At 37.8% G+C, this 18,403-nt stretch overlaps 1 protein-coding gene across 2 annotated transcripts in view; it reads left to right on the top strand.

Moving 5' to 3' along the window:
* Myo10A (unconventional myosin 10A) overlaps positions 1 to 16,231 on the top strand; it is a 47,586-nt gene extending 31,355 nt beyond the window's left edge. For both annotated transcript variants that reach the window (XM_018458214.1, XM_018458215.1), the window contains 7 exons: positions 11,009 to 11,385; positions 11,902 to 12,205; positions 13,650 to 14,230; positions 14,447 to 14,579; positions 14,647 to 14,851; positions 15,571 to 15,707; positions 15,797 to 16,231. In XM_018458214.1, coding sequence (XP_018313716.1) covers positions 11,009 to 11,385; positions 11,902 to 12,205; positions 13,650 to 14,230; positions 14,447 to 14,579; positions 14,647 to 14,851; positions 15,571 to 15,707; positions 15,797 to 16,030 — 1,971 coding nt within the window. In that variant the 3' untranslated portion in view covers positions 16,031 to 16,231. The remainder of the gene's footprint in view (positions 1 to 11,008; positions 11,386 to 11,901; positions 12,206 to 13,649; positions 14,231 to 14,446; positions 14,580 to 14,646; positions 14,852 to 15,570; positions 15,708 to 15,796) is intronic.
* The last annotated feature ends 2,172 nt before the right edge of the window (positions 16,232 to 18,403 follow it).

Consider the following 18,403-nt stretch of genomic DNA (forward strand, 5'->3'; position numbering starts at 1 on the left):
TTATTTGTATTATTTTTGTATTATTTCATCGACATTTTGAAATGCCACGAGAATTCCTTGCAAATCGGCTTTTTTTGTCGGTAATCCTTCCGTTGTAATTCTCGTATAAAAAAGAAAGAGGAAAAAAATGAAATTTTATTTCTCTGAATGTCTTGATCTTTCGTATTTTGACGCTATCAAAGACGATGTATGCGAACAAATCGCTCTCTTAAAGGTAAAAGTTTCTTCTCTATCTCACATTCAAATACTTGTTGAATCTATCCTTAGTGAATCATTAAGACCATGGAACAAAGTGGTTTTTTACGCGCGGATGAGAGAGCGCGAGAGAAAGAGCAGGAAGGAGAGAGTCTCGTCTTTATGTCTTGTGCGTCTTGTGCAAACGGAGAGATCGGATTTCTTATAACACGCGCTACGTCTATTCATTGGATACACCTGTATAAAGCATCGTCGCCGCACGCGATTCATGGAGCGATCGTTCAGAAAAACAGCAGGTCGTTCTCCCGAATACCGATGACCGAATGTTAAATTGCAAACTTTCATTATTCTTTCTAGGAAAGAGAAAGTTGAGAAAGGGCACATTCATTTGATATTTATTAGTAATTATAGATATAGACAAAATCTTGCGGGCATGGAGTCGAAGCGTTTAATTGTTTTTGATTAATATTTAATAAAGATTTCATATACCATATGGCATGCACGAACAGCTGGTGTTGGCTTTTATAGGTATTTATATTTTTATAATTTTTTTTTTTCTAGACTCTTGTCCTCTTCTTTTTTTATAAAAATCTTCTCTGTATGAATACTTGTTGCATTCATTTTGTAGACGGCTTAGAAATCATGGTTCTCGCCACAATTCCCTTTTACACTAAACTTCCGATTCCATCTTACTTTCACGTTGTCATTGACAATCCAATAATTTCCTTCAATTATTCTCGATTGAGGTTTTCCCTCGAGCGGGATAATTATCGAATAAACGACCTTTACTGAAGCATGCGCGCAATTTCAAATTCCATTACGGATTATATAACAGTAAAAGAGCCGTATAATCGCGAATGCGTGCAATGTTTTCGCGCAACGGAAGATGGATGTTTTTTTCGTTGCATCTATAGTCGAAGATTAACGTCAAAGGATCGAAAGAATGCGGCGGTCCGTTTGTAAAAATGTACGATAAGTATTCATAAAAACATCGCGTGGCATGGAGACCAGCCAGTAGTCGTAGAAAGCCGGTTTAATTAATCTCATAGCGATTCCATTGTCCAATGCGTTTCTTGAGGAGAATTTTTACATTACAAAGGATGATTATTTCATTATACTTTGTTTCTCTTTTATTATTGCTAATTTTAATTGGGGAACCGTCTTCACATGTGAAATCAAGAGTAGTCGAACATCTTACACATATTTTCTGAATTGATGAATTTGATATCTCGAAATTAACAGTAAATGAAATAATATTTTTATCTCGAAAAGTATTTGCAAAGTAGAACCATTTAATAATTTTTTTAACATTAGAAGTACAGCGAGCGATCATTATTGGCCTTTCTACTTTTTAGACTATATCCTATTTTTTGTGTAAAAAAATCAGATTCTTTTACACAGAAATTTGTTGATATTTTAATAATTCTTTATACTGATTTGATTTTTTATCACTTTGTTTATTTTTATATTCGCTTGGTCCTTTTAGTGAATGAGAAACATTGATATTTCTATTAGTATTAATCGTTAAGTGCAATCATTTTAATCATCTGCATCTTTTTTTTCGCGGAGATGAGTTTCGATAAAAAAAAGAAGAACGCAGATGCTTGGATTTCTTCCGAGTGATTCCGAGTTCAAGCAACTCGTATTTACCGGCGGCGGCAGCTTGCTCTCCTCACGCTACACGGACACCGGAAGTGGTTTGAATTGCTAATGCGAAACGGTGCTCATTATTTCTTTTTACCACGTTGGCCCAAATCTCCTTCACATTCATCATTCTTTCGTCATTTCGCCCTTAAGCAAAAGTACAGAAACTTTGAAACCAAATTGAATTTTTACTTTCACAAAATGCTCCCTTTTTAGAATCTATTAGGAAAGTCTCGACTGCAACTAAAGAAAAGCGTGTTTCATAACATATTTTTTTGGTTTTGTGCACGCTGTTTTGCGAGGTAAATATTTCTATTCCGTATTAAACATATAATTAAATTGTACAATATATATTTGCAATATATACTTTTGAGGCTTTTATGAATATTTTCTACGTTTCGCGGGTTATTCCTCCAGATCCATTGGAACAGAACCTTCAAAGGCACGGCGTGCCTTTTACGTTATGAAATCCCTCTTCCTTCTTCCCCCCATTAGGTTTCTGATCTAACTATTATCTGTCAAAAGGCAGATAATAGTACCGTACTATGATACTGTGATCCGCCTCTGTCAAAAATCTAATCTAAGGAAGAATGTCATTAGAATGTCAACATTTTGTGAACATTGCAATTCACTTTATCAAAGCGAGCCTGATACAAGTACCAGATATTTTGTACTGTGTAATTTTTAATTCTGTTCTGTGATTTGAATCTCACGATCGAACACCTTTTTAATTTTTTAAATTAGGAAACTATTAAAATTTTTGTACATGAAAAGATGATTGAGTTAAAAATATTCATGTAAAGTGGAAAAACTTTATCAATAAAGGTTCAATACATAATCATGCTGTCTTTGTTGAGCCAGCTGTGACTGTCCAATCAAATATCCTGAAGCCAACAAATACTTTTCATTAAAGAATAATAGGCCTCGTACGTTGCAAGCGCGCTAATTGGAGAACACAATAATTTCAATTTCACTGCTTCGTGTGCATTCCATGCGTTCACCACGTGACATCTTGACGGTTAGAATTGCGGAACGAAAGAGCAAGTAAATAGAAAACGTAAGAACGGAAAGTGTTTTTCCGCGTTCACTGTCGCTCGACTGGTCTCTCTAATTCTATAACGCGAAAGGAAAAAAAAAGGAAATGAATCTCGCGACGCAATTTAGATCGCGGAAAATATTTCGTTCTTTGGCGCAAGAAAAATGTCGCTCTGTAGAAAGAACGCGAAGTGAGAAAGTGCCATTTCTCCGGGGACATATATCGGTTTGAGTTTCTCGACACTTGAACGAGTCTTCAAAAATTGGAGTTTTCTTCAACGATCTCTTGAAATAAAAATGCAATCATTTTTGTGGAATGGCAAAAGAGAGAATATTATTTGAAAACTTTATTTTTTAAAAATTAATGTTTTTTAATATGAATTTATGATGTAAAGTGCAATAAAATTTATGATATAAATTAAATCTACTAATTGTTGTAATAACAAAAATTTAGTTGAGATATACCGAACAAAAATTTTCGGTTGAAATGTATTGAACAAAACAGTAATTTTATGCAAACTAAATTGTTTAGTTGATATATAAATATTTTTGTTATTTACAAAGCAGACAAAATAATTTCATAAATTACTTGGTAAAAACAATTAAATGTTTTGTTATATAAACAAAATATTTGGTTGCTGTTAAAAAATGCCTCGACTAAATAGTTCTATTGAAGGCATTAAATTTTTTCCTGAAGAGTATATTTGAGGGCGGGGGGATTGAAATATTTGAAGAGCTGGATGCACATGAAGTTAACTTAAGAAGAATACTTAAGGACTAAAGGCGAACGGATTTTAAAGGCCCCACGGATAATAGGTCGTTTCCGTTAACAGCAGGTGCATCGACCGCGTACAGCCGTGTGAACTTCAAAAGCCGTTTTCCGAAGCTGGTCTTCGAAAACTCTCGACTTTGCTTTTTAATAGACGACAGTGGATATGGGGAAAAATTGAAATCATATCACGATACGATAGGCGTGGGACTGAAGATTTTGCGATCGGATCCCATTGATCCGCAAATCACAATAATTCCGCGTAATGAGCCTATCGCTTCCAACTCTTTCCTTCTCTTCCGGTTCCGATTTCTATTTCATTGCCGTGCTCGCGGGGCACATTGTCGACTTGTGGAATCACAGTTGTAGACAACCATACAAAGAATTTCCTTTCATCCGTGGAGTTCTTTTATCTTTTACTTATACAGACCACTAGATTATTCTTCGAGAGAAACATCTCAGACGGCACGGGTAGTTTTTAAATTATGCCACTGAGAAAAATGTTCTGGTTATACTAACAAAATTATACAAATAAAATACATTTTGATTATATTAATATCAAAATATCAGAATTCCGGTTAATTGAATTTCCGATTATCTCGACTAGAATGTTTGATAAATTTAACTATAAAACCTGATCTCCAGAGAATATTCTCGAGTTACACCGCCAAACTTAAAATATAAATTTGAATGTAAAGTATAATATAAATTAAGACCTCAAAATAAACAAAATTTTTCTGTGAAATTTTTATCTTTAGATGTTAAACGGCGGTAACATTCGCTTCCATCGCAATCATTCATCTCTTAATTTAAATTTCTTTTTAATATAAATTTTTTTTATTAATTGACGGCAACTTTCATGATATTATCTTGACGCTTATATTATCTTGGTTTTTGATGGATTTGCGTTGCTGTGCTTCACGCGGTATTATCAACCAGTTTTGTAACTGCGTTTGGACGAATTCGCAACGAATCAATGTTTGCTTTACTCATGGATCACAGCACGTGTAAGAAGAATATATCGTACACTAGACATAGATGCGCGGTATTATACCTATTCTTTAAATCATCACATTTATTAATTATTATATTCGCTGAGCTCACAAATACGGAGCCGAAACGTACGGCATAACATTTATATTGTTTAGATAAATTAATTTTGGTTTTTATAATTGCGCAAAAATTATATGGTTTAGTCGGTAATACAAACGCTTTAGGATCTCCTTAAGAGTTTGATTTGTACTTTTATAGTTGAATTCCAATTAATGCAACCAGACTTTTCCACAGATTTTTCCAGTACGATACAAGGACGCAAGAGAGCTGAGTTCTAGAGAGACAGAAATTTTAATATCGAGAGTTAATTACAAAACGCTCGACGCTGAATATTAAGAAATTCCCTCGAGAAAGGCGGATAATAACAGGTGCGAAACTGGGACGACCCGTGTATCTGCAAGTGTTTTCACTTTATCAACATCTTTTTTATTTCGCTCCGCTAATGAAAAAAGACCGCTGTGTATATAGATAAATACTTTTTTTCGCCACTCTCGACAACTTCATCTGGCTCTCGGGATCCTGTGTTTAAACGAGGAAGATAGATCTCTCGTCGATGGCAAAACACTCCTTGACGCGTATCTCGTTCGACTATCGAGAACGTACTCGTTCCGATCGGACAAAATCGAGCGGTATAAAGAGGACCTCTCCGGTAAGAGCGGCGCAGCATGATTTTTCATGCCAAGCGTATGCGCCACGCATACCGGGAAACGTGGTGGGGCCCGACCCAGATATCCGTCTTCCGAAGGGGCATCGGCTAACAGAATGCAGCCGGCAGGGAACGGCGGTATCTTGGAATCGGAAGCCTTGCGGCCGCGCGGCGCGGCTCTTCAGTTCATCGACTGCCGCCGTGCCATGCAGGTGTGTGGCACTCGCGTGTCCCGTACCTTTGAAGAGCAACTGAATTTCGCGCGGAACCAAAACTCGATACGAGAGGGTCCATCGATTTAAATCTGCTCGCGAAGAAACAAATTCGATCGCAAAATCGATAGGAATCGAGAGGAAATAGTAATTTCTCTCAAACTTCCAAAGCTAATTTTCTGGGGAAAAACACTCGCTAACTCGAAGGTGTTAAACTGTTAAAGGAAACGTGCATCTTTCTGTTCACAGTTCACAACCTTAAAAAACTTGAATACTTCTGAAACGAAGTTACATCACTTCCTCCGTCGATCTTTTGACACTGAAATTGATAGTTACAAAGTAATTAAACGAAAACGCAATTTCTTGGAACAAGAAGATTATCGAAAGGAGTATGCCTGTTGGTCGCAACATGACTTTACAAAATGGATAAACATTAAGAACTTAAGCTATATTAACTCTCATAGTGAAAAACGACTTGATGATGATGCCGTTCGTCGAGAGACTTTCGACTCGACGTCACGCAGCTGTATAATTCGCAGCACCCGGCAAGGTTAATATAATGGTAATGTCTGCCGATCGTTAATGCACGGCTCTCCGCTTCGAATATATAGTTAATCAGCAGCGATTATTCTACCGCGGATGAATCCTGTGCCTTTCACGCTCCGTGTAAAAACAGCGGCGTAAGAACGGCGGTGAGTAATGATAAACGGAACGCGACGGTGATCGCACGATCGCTAACGATCTTGCGCGAGTAAGGTCGGAAGGGCCCGCACTTGCGCAAGCGAGATCATCATCGACTGTCTGTTATTTCTTTCTCCACGGTTAAGATCCAATAGTAATCGTGCGACACGACCGTCATTCATCAATAAAAATCTGAGTTGCATCGGATAAGTCGCCAAATACGGACATTAAAATTTTTGAAAATGTCTGACGAATCTAATCGCCTTTTGTAATCACTTTTAACAAAGTTCTGTGTTTATTTAATAATGTTTATTCAATTTACCTGTGGAAGATTGGAAGGAAAGAATTGTTACTGAGCATCGTCTTCGAGTGCGAGACAGGACCAATTTTTAGAGAAGAAGAAGAAGAAGAAAAAGAAGTAAAATCTATTACCTCGTTATCATTCCGCAAGTGTCGCTTCTTCGAGCGAAACTTGAGACGAGTATAGACATATTAGTATATTTCAGACATATAAGTGAAATTTGCGAACAGACCTTCGTTAAAATTCGAGCAGCCGACGACGCGATCAACGTGACGATTCCAAGAAAGCATGAAAGCTTTCTCGCCCGTTGTAGCAGGGGAGAGCCTACTGACGCGAGGCAATTATAATTAAAAGTGCGTATTGTTCAGCCGGATCTCACGAGAGTCTTCTTCCGGGCGTTTTCTCACAATGTTCCGCGGACGGTCCTTCATCCGTGATCTACATCCTTTGGAAGATCCGAGTGAAATTACGATTGTTTGGAGTTAGAAAAGCTTTGCACAGAATTCACTAGTCGAATAGCATCGACCAACGCACCATACGAGTCGTAGCGACCGTTGTAGACATCAACACTTTCTAAACATCAACACATGCCTTCCGTTAAAAGTCTATCTCCTAACTTTATCATGGAGAGAGAAGTATCCGATACCGAAGGAGTGTTCTCCAGGAGACTACTCAGCAACTGGGCCGAGTTGCCGACGACGTTGAGACGTCGGCAGAAACATCGTCCGGATATCCTGAATCAGTTCACCGATTACTCCGAGTCTTCGGAGAATGAATTTCACAAGTTTGAACCAAAGTCTTTCAGCAACGTGCAGCGAATCGTACGTCGTTCCGAATTCTTGCGCAAATTCGAGTTTGGCGATCTTGCCCAAAAAGATGTCTTGGATCCTCGAAAGGATCCGAGGGAACGCAGGCCAACGCCCGAGAGTCCATTCGGTCATTTAGATGAAGATTATTGTAGGCACTATGAAAAGATTCAAGACACAAAAGTACCTTATCGGAAGAAAGGTAACTTTATAGGCAGGAATCTCTCCGATGACGACCGCAAGACAAACTCTCCCGATAGTCTTCTGGTGAAGTCTTCCGAGTCTGAATTGAGCAGCGATGAGTACGGGTACACCGATGATTCTGGTGCGTTTCTGGAACAGGCATCTCATTCCGACCGACAATGCAAAGGAAAGAAAAACTGTTTCATCAAATTCTTCGCGAAAGACGGCAGTAGAGAAAGAAAAAAGCTAGACTCTGAACACTTGGACGTAAACAAGAACATTAAACAAACCTCGGAATCCTTCAAGAAGGAATCCTTTGGCCAACAAAAGTTCGAATACGAAAACATTCCTAGAATAGACGTGTCCAAGTTGGACCAGAAAACTTTCCTGCATCCAGTCATGCGAGGGAACGATCATCAGCCGACTATTGAGCAACTCAGGCTCGAGGAAGGTTGCGAACTGAGAAATTCCAAGAATATGGCAGCCTTGAAAAATATTCAAGAAAAGAAGCCAGTTCAGCAGAAGTCGAAGGATGAGGGACAACCAAAGACGAACGATAATTTGATTCAGGAGTTCTACGACGGCGAGCAGATCATCGTGCGGACTAACGGTGAACGCAAGGTAGCGAAGATGGAGACTATCACTGAGGAAAACGCGGACAGCAACAAGCTGAGCGTCCGAGAAATATTGAAGAGATTCGAGGAGCTCAGGACGCAAACCGATGCAACGACAACGTGCAACGACGAAATGCAGAATGAAGACAAAACGAGCGACAAGACGCTCAATACCATACAGGAGACCTTGAAGAAATTAGACGAGAAAGTCAAGAGCTATCAGGTCGCATATTCCATATTTGTCACGTTTATTATTATCTTAATCTTAAGAATCTGAGCGTTCAAAACTCCAACACGCGGGATAAATTGAATCGAATAGACTGTTAAATGAAGTCAAATGGAGCGCGAATGTCTCACATATTATAGTTAATAGGCTCAGGTGTGTGCAGTGAGGTATAAGTAAAAAAAACTTACATTAATCAGGCGATGTAACGGTACTTGACTTTTCTCGAGCTAAGAGGCAACTCGCATGAATTTCTAATAAACATCTTAGAATGTCTTGAACTGTTTTCTTATTTAACTATGAGGAAAAGCAGTTATTAATTATTTTAATATTACTGCCTTTGAAAAATTCCTTTCAAAAAATAAATTTCTTTCAGAAATGATCATTTATGTGGATTTTCAAAATGTTTATTTTTGCAAATTTATATAAATATACATTCTTTCCGCAGTAATTTATATACTAATAAAAATGACGAGTGTCTTTCGCAGGGCAATGTTTAATTTATTTTCTCTCTGTCCACTCGTTAGAAAATAACATCTACTTATAATAGTTTCAACAACTTCCCGATTGTCGTCGTGTAATACATAGTCCGTTTTCGCAATAGGTATTTGTCTTGAATGTACTTCTTCGCCTACCTAAACCCCGCCGCTTGCATCGTACTTCGCACCTCTTTACGTCACAGTTATGCCTCGATAATAACAGTAGTCGCCGCGGAAATCATTAGACCGTTGCGCTTATTATCTGTCGCAATATGGCTTACTTGAACGCGCAGCGACCGCATCCACGTCTTACGTCGTGCCTCGGTGCATTAAACGATTATGTAGGTCAGGGTCGACGTCTGCTTATCCCACTCGCGCATTCTCGCCGATTTCAAAGTATCGATATACTCGGTGTCATCGTGCGACCATTATACCTCTGCTTGAAATCGCGATCTTCCAACATTCCGTCAATAATGAATTCCCTCTACTTTATTCTTGCATAGAACGAATGATTTTGCTGAAAAAATCAAAATTTTGCTAGACCTGAAAATAATTTTGTCGGATTGGAAACTAAAAAATGATGAGCAATACTACAAAAAATTTTGATACTTGAGTTTATATTATAATAATATTTTTTCTTTTTTAATATTTTGCGAGAAGAATACATTTAAATATTCACTGTTGTGTTTTTTGTGAAAAAATTTACAGTTTGAGTTTCCAACAAAATTATTTTCGTATCTGTGTCCAGATACGAAAATCATTTTTCCAATGCTGTGTTCCAAAATTTCCTGCCAGTGTTGAAAATTTATAATGCATGTAACGTAAACTACAGATTTTTACCGCTGACAGTGAATTTTGGAACACAACCTGTGTTTAGAGAAAAATACGACATAAAATTGAACGATTATTGAATTGGTTACCTGCTTGTTTTCGCATAAACCGTTGCAATGTGTGTCACAAAGAATTAGCACATTTCAAGTTTTTATACGAGCTCTTATCAAGTTTATTAACTGTCCGGCTTTATCCCCGGTTCTATTCTTCCTATTCTGGATTTCTCTTGCAAAAGTCATCTAATATCGATATTTCCTCATTTTCTTTTATATAGATTGATACGAGTAGCTCTACCTGTTAGCTATCACATTAATGTACCATTTTCATTCGACATCCGTTAGCGATCATGATCGATCTTTTCTTCCTACTAGAAAAAGACAGAGAGAGAGAGAGAGAGGGAGAAACTTTGTGTAACATGCGAAGCATCGGGTTTCTACCAGATATCGAAGAAGCCATCCTCGGCTTGTAGGTACACATGAGGATATTAAGAAACCCAGGATGCAATCACCTACTTTCCGTCGTATATCTTCGTAATCAACGAAAGCAGAGAGGAGCTAAAAAGAATGACCTGATGCCTCTTTCGCCGAAGCGTTCGGTATCCGCTCGACGATTATGCGGGCGGTTATGCCCGAGAAATCATGCACAACCCGGAAGTCGCAGTTAATTTACATAGGCATCACACGCCTCCTTGCTTTTTCCATCTCTTTGCGCGTCGAGGACCTGAAAAGAAGAAAACGCCTACACCTGATAGTCGTGTCATACCGCATTCCTGTACCAGATTGCGATACACGATCGGTACGGCGCGGCGCGGCGGGGAGAACTCGTTTACTTGCGTGTTAAGATCGATCGCGTTTCGTATCGTACCGTATCATCGGGGAAAAGAGGAAATGCGAGCGGCGCGGAAACAGAGAAATAGAGATGCGCGCGAAGAATGAATTCGCTTGCTAGCTCGTAAATGAGATTGCTTCTCGCGATTACCCGATGCGCCGCGAGCAATGTAAAATGCTTGAATCGCATCCCTGTAGACTCTTAAAAAACTATCTGTTGCTAACATCGGATATTTATAAGAGAAGCGATGAGTGTAAACGTAGATAATATACGGGATATTTCAGGATCTTACGCCGTACTAGTGATTGCACTAGTGATTGTACGATTGGTGATTACTTTTCAACCAATCAGAGCAAAGCAGTCACCGATTGCTTTGTTGTAATTGAAAAGTAATTGTCAATTATAATCGCGTAATCACCAGTGACTGCGTTTTTCTCAAAATAATTAATAATTCAAAGATGTCGAATCGTTCAACGATCAATGTGTGGATTGATTGTTTGTTTTGCAGATCGATCAGAAACCACATCTGCAGAGGATCAATCATCACGAGAATCACGTGTCCCAAATTACTAAGACGATTCAGTCGCAAGCAAATCACACGAATCACAGTCAGCTCCACAATCATTCCAATCACGTAATTTCCGAGCATGAGAATCACGTACCGATCGGTCGCGTGCCCAATCACGTGTCGGCCGTCAACCAAGCGAACCATCAGAAAAATCTACAAAACCAGCGATTGAGCCCGAGCCAGGAGTGGCGGCAACCGGATGAGAATATTCGACTCCAGGACGACGGCATCTACGAGAGCGGACCGGTGGTATCGAACGACGGCAAACATTCGCTCTTGCAGTACGCCATGCTCAATTTCCGTCAAAACACAGAAAAGTGAGTCAATATTCCCGATATAATTCACGCAGCGCATATATGTTTGCAAAGCGGTGGAGAATGTGCGGATTTCGAAGGAATCAAGATCAATTCAAAGATTGCAATTTAAACTGCTGAACAATTCTAAAAGTCATATCTGTCTGTTACTCATTGTTAATTAAAAGAAAAATGATAAAGATCTGTCTAGTATCGAGAAATCGCGACGAGATGAGACATCCAATTTAAAATGTGTTCTCTCCTTTCTAAATTCTGCTCAGTACCGAATGCATGCGTAAACTCGATCGTATGGAAATTAATGCGAAACAACTATTAATGGTGTTACGCAAGCGGATCGTGTTGAGAAAGCATACCGCCGCGCGATATTATTTCGACCGTGCACCGCGGTGTCTCCTTTTCGGAGTGTGTCATTTCTGGTTACGTATTCGTACCGAGGAACCGACGATCTTGTCCAGTCTTGTCCGCGCGCGATGTAAGTGAGCGAGCGAATTTAACGAACGTGTCGTGTGCATCTGACAGATTCGAGATGTTAAAGACCGCGGATGGATCGATCAGCGGATCCCTTAAGGTGATCGAGTCGTTGAAGAGCAAGAAGAAAAACAAGAAGAGTAAAGGGCAACAAGATGGCACCGAATGGACCTGGAAGGAACAAGTGGATCTCGTCAAATACTCCACCGTTCCTATCGAGCAGAGTCTGCTCAGGCTGGATGCTGATCTGAGTATTTTAGCCGTTGAATGCTTTCTGTGTCTGATGAGGTACATGGGGGACCAACCATTGCCGCCTGAGACCAGTGAAGTCAAGTGCGTCTACACCGTCCTTATGGTAAGAATAGGGTCATGGCATACGAGTACAGAAAACGTAAGACGGTAACGTAAGCAGTAACAGTAATCAAATAAAAAAATGTTGATTTTCTTACTGCTTACATCCTGCTTAAAATTTGTGTACAGTAGCCCTTTCACTTTGAGCTAAATCAAAATTATTTCTATTTTATTTTCGGATGTTGACTGATGAGAGACCTGAGTAAATATCTAAAGCTCGAAATTAGTTTTGGAGAATATTATTATAGAAATACTTATCAAGTTCTCCGGCTTAAAAAAAAAGTAGAAGGGAGTCACACGTGACGTATTTTTTAACACAGGAGTTTTTAGTCGTTGCTATTTTTTTAAATAATAAATAATAGATAAAATACAATATGGAAAAGAAAGTAATTGGAAATGCTGATCTTTCATGACGTCGATTAATCAATATTGAGGTCATAAGTCATATTGTGTTATATCACTTAAATATAACCATTCCCGGCATTCCCAGCTGAGGTATGATATTTCTTACAATAAATTCCCTACAATATTTTAAAGATACTCGAGTAATATTAAATTCCTTGTTAATTTCCTTATGATATTACATTTTACATATTATTTACATATTCTAGGTTTAGTTTAGGACTGTATTTCAAGACCAACAAATAATAATCGGCGCACAGTTTGCTTAAACTGGAAGTTGTAAAATTCACATAAAATTATTATTAGGCATCAAAAAAAGATACGCTTTGACCGAATACGGTTTTCTTTGCTTATTTGTGTTGAATATTTTTCAGTCGATTTTCTCGTAGTAATGTTTATTTACAGAAAATTATATGGTTAGAAAAATTTAAGGCGATGCCTATACTAATCATGAACTTATTCTTAAAATTTGATTAAATTTTTATATTATGTGAAAAGACTAAAACCAGAAACACATAGAAAAATATAAGGCAGTGAGACGCAAGCAATAAGCAATTCGGCTAATCAGAGAATGCAAACATCATTGCCTTCCATTCGCTATTGTGATATTATTGCTTACTGTCTTACATTTTTCTGTGTTTCTGGCTTTAAGAATCTTCTTAGCGAATTAAATTGAAAGACAGTGAAAACACATAAAGAATTGTGTTATTGCATAGAGTATTGACTTGCTAAGAGCTTATATTGACTTAGATTCGATTTACAATACTATAGAATTATTTCTGATTTTAATTGCCGTCTTCTAGAAACGTGCATAGAAAACGAAAAGTATTCTGTATTTTTCTGAGTCATTTTTACATACACTGCTGTTTCTTCATGGATTTACCTTCGAAATCCCTGGCAAGAAACGGAACTTGACAATTATCTGTTATTATTCGTCATTATCTTTGTCTTCTCGCGCTAATTTTAGCGATCTATTCTTTCCTTCGTGTTGAAGGACGTGGTTTTCCCAACGAAACCGTATCCATATCTTTATGCGATGTCCACAGCATTGTCATAAATACGAGCAGTTGCGTGACGAGGTTTATTGCCAGCTGATGAAACAGACTACCAATAACAAGAGCCCGAATCCAGAGAGCTGCCAGCGTGGTTGGCGGATCTTCAGCATCATCGCCGCCTACTTCACGTGCAGTGAGGGCCTCCGACCCTACCTGACAAAGTACCTTGAAACGGCGGCGTACGATAAGCGTCGCGCTTACCACGGTACCGCGATGGTATGCCTGCAGAACCTGCGAAAAACCGTCAAGTACGGCGGGCGCAAGAACGTGCCCAGCGTGGAGGAGATCATGGCGATTAGCGCGGGCAGGAACGCGAAGAGGCAAATCTACCGGCTGCCTGGAGGCACCGAGCGGGTCATTAACACGAAATGCACGACTGTCGTGCAGGATGTTATTGAGGAGATGTGCAACGTCATCTCCGTAAGAAACCCACACGAGATGGACGAGTTCTCGCTGTACTGCATCGTCGACGGCGACGCGTTCACCATGCCGTTGGCCAGAGACGAGTACGTCCTGGACGTAACAACGGAGCTCCAAAAAAACCACCAAGTGTTCTACTTAATATTTTGCAGGTATGACGATTTGTGTATTCTGTTACTATCAATTCAGAACCGTAGAATATTCCCTCTACAAGCATTAAATTTTCAATAGAAATTTGATATAAATTGATAAGTATAACGAATAATTTTTGTGTTGCCGTAAAATTATGTCCAAAAAGTAGAAATTTTCAAAAATGTCTCCCTTAGAGACTTGAAAATATCTTTTTTTTTTAATCTCTCTCTTTTCAGATCTGTTTGGTACTATCCTCTACGGCTGGATGCAGCATTGTATATAGAAGTCGTATTTAATCAAATTGCTCCCGATTATCTAGAAGGACTTTTACTAGTTCTACCTGGAGAACATTTACCTCAGGAAGTAATTGTGAGTAACATCTGCCTGGAGCTCGATCGACAATAAACGATCCATTAATGACACATGTGTTTTATAGTATGACATGGCGCAAATAGCGGCGCTATTGCACAGAGCGGCCGACATGACGCACGAACCCGCGACGAAGGAGATTAAATATCTGTTGCCAAAAACAGCGCTCAGCTTGAGAGAGCCCAGGCCGCAACAATGGTCGAACATGGTTCAGCAAGCCTGGAACAACGTTCAGCACTCTTCGGCGGCTACTTGCAAGGCGCAAGTACTCGGTGAGTTGACTCGAGACTATTCTATTAACTTATTTTATTGCGACAAATGACATACGTAACAGCTAATATCCTACTAAAAAATTTCTCATAATTTTTCATAACATTTTTAAGAACTTTTATCTTTTAAATTTATGGAGAGAGAGAAATCAAAAAATTATATATAGAAATTCTGAAAAATTTTGAAATGCATATAGAAATTTTATAAAATTATATTGAATTAATTTTTTGAATTATATAGAAATTTTGAAAAATATTCTGAGATTTACATTATAAGTCCAAAGTTTGAAAATTGATGATATGATTAGTATTACTTATTCAAATTACATGCGTTTTTTAATAGTAATTCTTTTAGATTCAATAATTGTTATTGGATTCGAAGAATATTATTGTTAAAAGAACATTGTTATGGTTATTTGAATAAAGCTACAATACACTTAATGTTACAAATAAAGCATTCTTTGATTGGACAATTAATAAAATTCCCCCCCCCCCCCACTAATTATTTTTACATTGAAAAAATTGTTTATCTTATACTGCGCACGAACATATAAACGATAAAAAATGTTTTACACTTTCTCAAAATTTGCTTTAATATCTTTAATATACAAATAAAAACTTAAACAATAACAGTTTACAAAATTGTCGTTTAAGAAAATGATAATAATTGTCGTTGATAAATATATTAAATATACATGTACACGCGTTTTCTTTTTCTTTAGAAATATTGTCTAAGTGGCCACTTTTCGGGTCAAGTTTCTTCGCGGTGAAGAGGGTGCCCGAGGGCAAGGAAAAGGGCGCCGATCATATTCTCGCTCTCAATCGACATGGAGTGCATTTCATAGATCTAATCACGCATGTAAGTAGTTCTGGTTTTTAAGATGCTCATCTTTTCTCACGTAACGGCATCTTCCTCTTTGTATAATTCAATCATTTTGCATCTTTCAGGAAACACTGTATCATTATCCCTACTCCGAAGTGATCTCCACTAGGAAGGTCAAGTCTGAAGAAGGCACGCTCTACCTCGACATGAAGTGCGGCAATTTGATGCAACAGCGTATCACAAGACTTCAGACGGAGCAGGCCCATGAAATCTCTCGCCTCATCAGGCAGTATATCACTATGGAGCAAAGGACGTCCAATGCTCAAGGTGGAGCCGGCATCGGGCTCGGCATGAGATAAGCTTCCTCGTAACGCGGCGTTCTTCCTTCGCGACCGATATCCGATCCGGATTAGTCAATTTACAAGATGGTAATCAAGTTAAGTCTTCGATTAATGTACTGTAACGTAGTGAGGTGTAACGCCGCGAGTGTAGCCAACATAAATTACGGTATTGTTCTTAACGTGGCCTGCGTAAGACACCGACTTTGAGATTCTCAAGCTACATCGGGTACCAAGTAGGATAAATCCGTTCCAATGTACCGGTCCTTGTTCTAATGGACGATGCTGCAGCTAATCCGTCATCAGGGATATTTGCAGAATGCGCTGAAAGGAAGGATTGTAAAGAAAAACGAATGCTCAAAGTATCTAAATTGTCCACATCGAATGACTTGAAATGATGGACTTGTATAGCATTTATTTATATGTTTTAAGAAGTTCATAAACGAAAACATTGACAAGAGAGGAATAAACACAAATAGAAGTTACATCCATCGTGGCGGTGTAATATTAACACTAATATTGACACACGCCCTGATGAGTGTTGAACAGATGACTAACCATGCGCATCGATTATATGTTATCATCAGATTAATAGTAATTGTACGTATATGCATATAGGAGTACGAGATGTGAACAAAAATATTAACTTTATATTGAAATTTTTACGTGTAAAAAAGATGTATTATTCCTTTCCGATTTTTATCTCGCAATCCCAACTATCGCACAGGTCTGCGAAGTAAACTCTCAAAATTCTTAAACTCTTAAAGATAGCGGATACAATGGATGTATGAACTATAATGAAAGCAACCGAAAGACACTTATGAAGTTCCGAAATTATCGCAGTCCTGTGATACGGATAGCTGTCCTAATATTTATTTATATACATTTATATATTAACTATATTTAAGTATAAATGCATCGTGGCATCCAGCACGTGTGCCTGGTACATAATAATTAAGTCCAAAATTCACTGCTTTATTGTCTAAAATTTACGTTTGAGTCGAATTAAGTGAATCTCGTGTTATGTACATATTAAAAGGTTGCAACACTTTTTTTTTATAATTTACGATACGCAAAAGTTATGGCCATGTTCGTATACTATTGCCAGTTGACTGTCAGTGCCTGAAAATCTATAGTTCCCGTTACATATACTATTAACTGCTTTCCATTTGATGACACAAATCGACACAAGTCGACACAAGCGTCATTCTATCCTTCTTGACATTTAGAGAGTGACAAAGATAGAACGACACTTGTATCGACTTGTATCGACTGCGTCTCCTAAAAGGAAAGCAGCCGTACTGTACTGACAACTGGCAGTAATATACGGCCTCATGATCGCTCACATGCATTCAGAGATGGTCATTTGCTTCCCCAAAATTTTTACACATTCCGAAGAAAACCATCGAAAAAGTGTTGCAACCTTTTGTTATGGCCAATATAAACGCTCCCTAAGTATAATATGTAGGAAAGTTTCTATCCAACTTTAACTTAAATGTAGAACACTTTGGTTTTTGTTTGAGAGTATAAATGTTTTTGGACTTAACAAATTTTGTTTCACGATTGTTGTATATCTATAAGGTATATAAAAATTTGATAAAATATCGAAGAATATATATAATATCAACCAGGGTGTTTACTACTTGGGAAAACTGTTTCAAGGAATTTTCAGGGAATTTCCCTTTCATCTTTGAAAAGCAGGGATTTTCATAGAATTTTGTTGGTAATCAGGGAAATCCTTGGATATTCACACTTTTAAACTTAAATTCTGTTTCTTTTTGAAAACATTATTTCTTTCATTATTTCTTTTAGTGATACAAAATGCCGACAATCGGTTAGCGATAAGTATGGCATACATTACGTACGTTCTCGTGTTTTTATTTTAAAAAATCAGGACGACAATAAAAGAAAATATACAGCAGGAAAAAGTAGCTCACTGCAGTGAGCCTTCCCTACATTTATCTTATAGATTTTGCATTTTTAATTGTAGAAAACGGATACATACATACACAAACTCATGAGGAAATCTTATCTTCTACATTATATAGTTTGTTTACGTTTTTTGCATTCGAATTTATTTCAAAGTTACATTAAAAAATTCTCTAATCTTTCCTGGGGAATGTTGAATAAAAATATCTGAAAACAGTCCAGAAATTATCAGGGAATTTTTTAACATTTAAAATTTCAGTAAACACCCTGTCAACGATTGTTATATCTTGCTTTAGTCCTTTCATGGCTAAATTATTTGTGAAAATAAAATTCACAAATTACAGAGATAGCAAATATAGATATTTGTAAGATTAGCGAAGAAAAACCATTTGAAAAGTTTTAATTATTAATTTTACTAATTAGAGAGAAAAATTAATATTCTTAATTTCTTACTAGACTTGGTCA

The sequence above is a fragment of the Mycetomoellerius zeteki genome, unplaced genomic scaffold (assembly GCF_001594055.1).
Source record: "Mycetomoellerius zeteki isolate Tzet28-1 unplaced genomic scaffold, Tzet1.0 scaffold707, whole genome shotgun sequence".
NCBI classification, from domain to species: Eukaryota; Metazoa; Arthropoda; class Insecta; order Hymenoptera; family Formicidae; genus Mycetomoellerius; species Mycetomoellerius zeteki.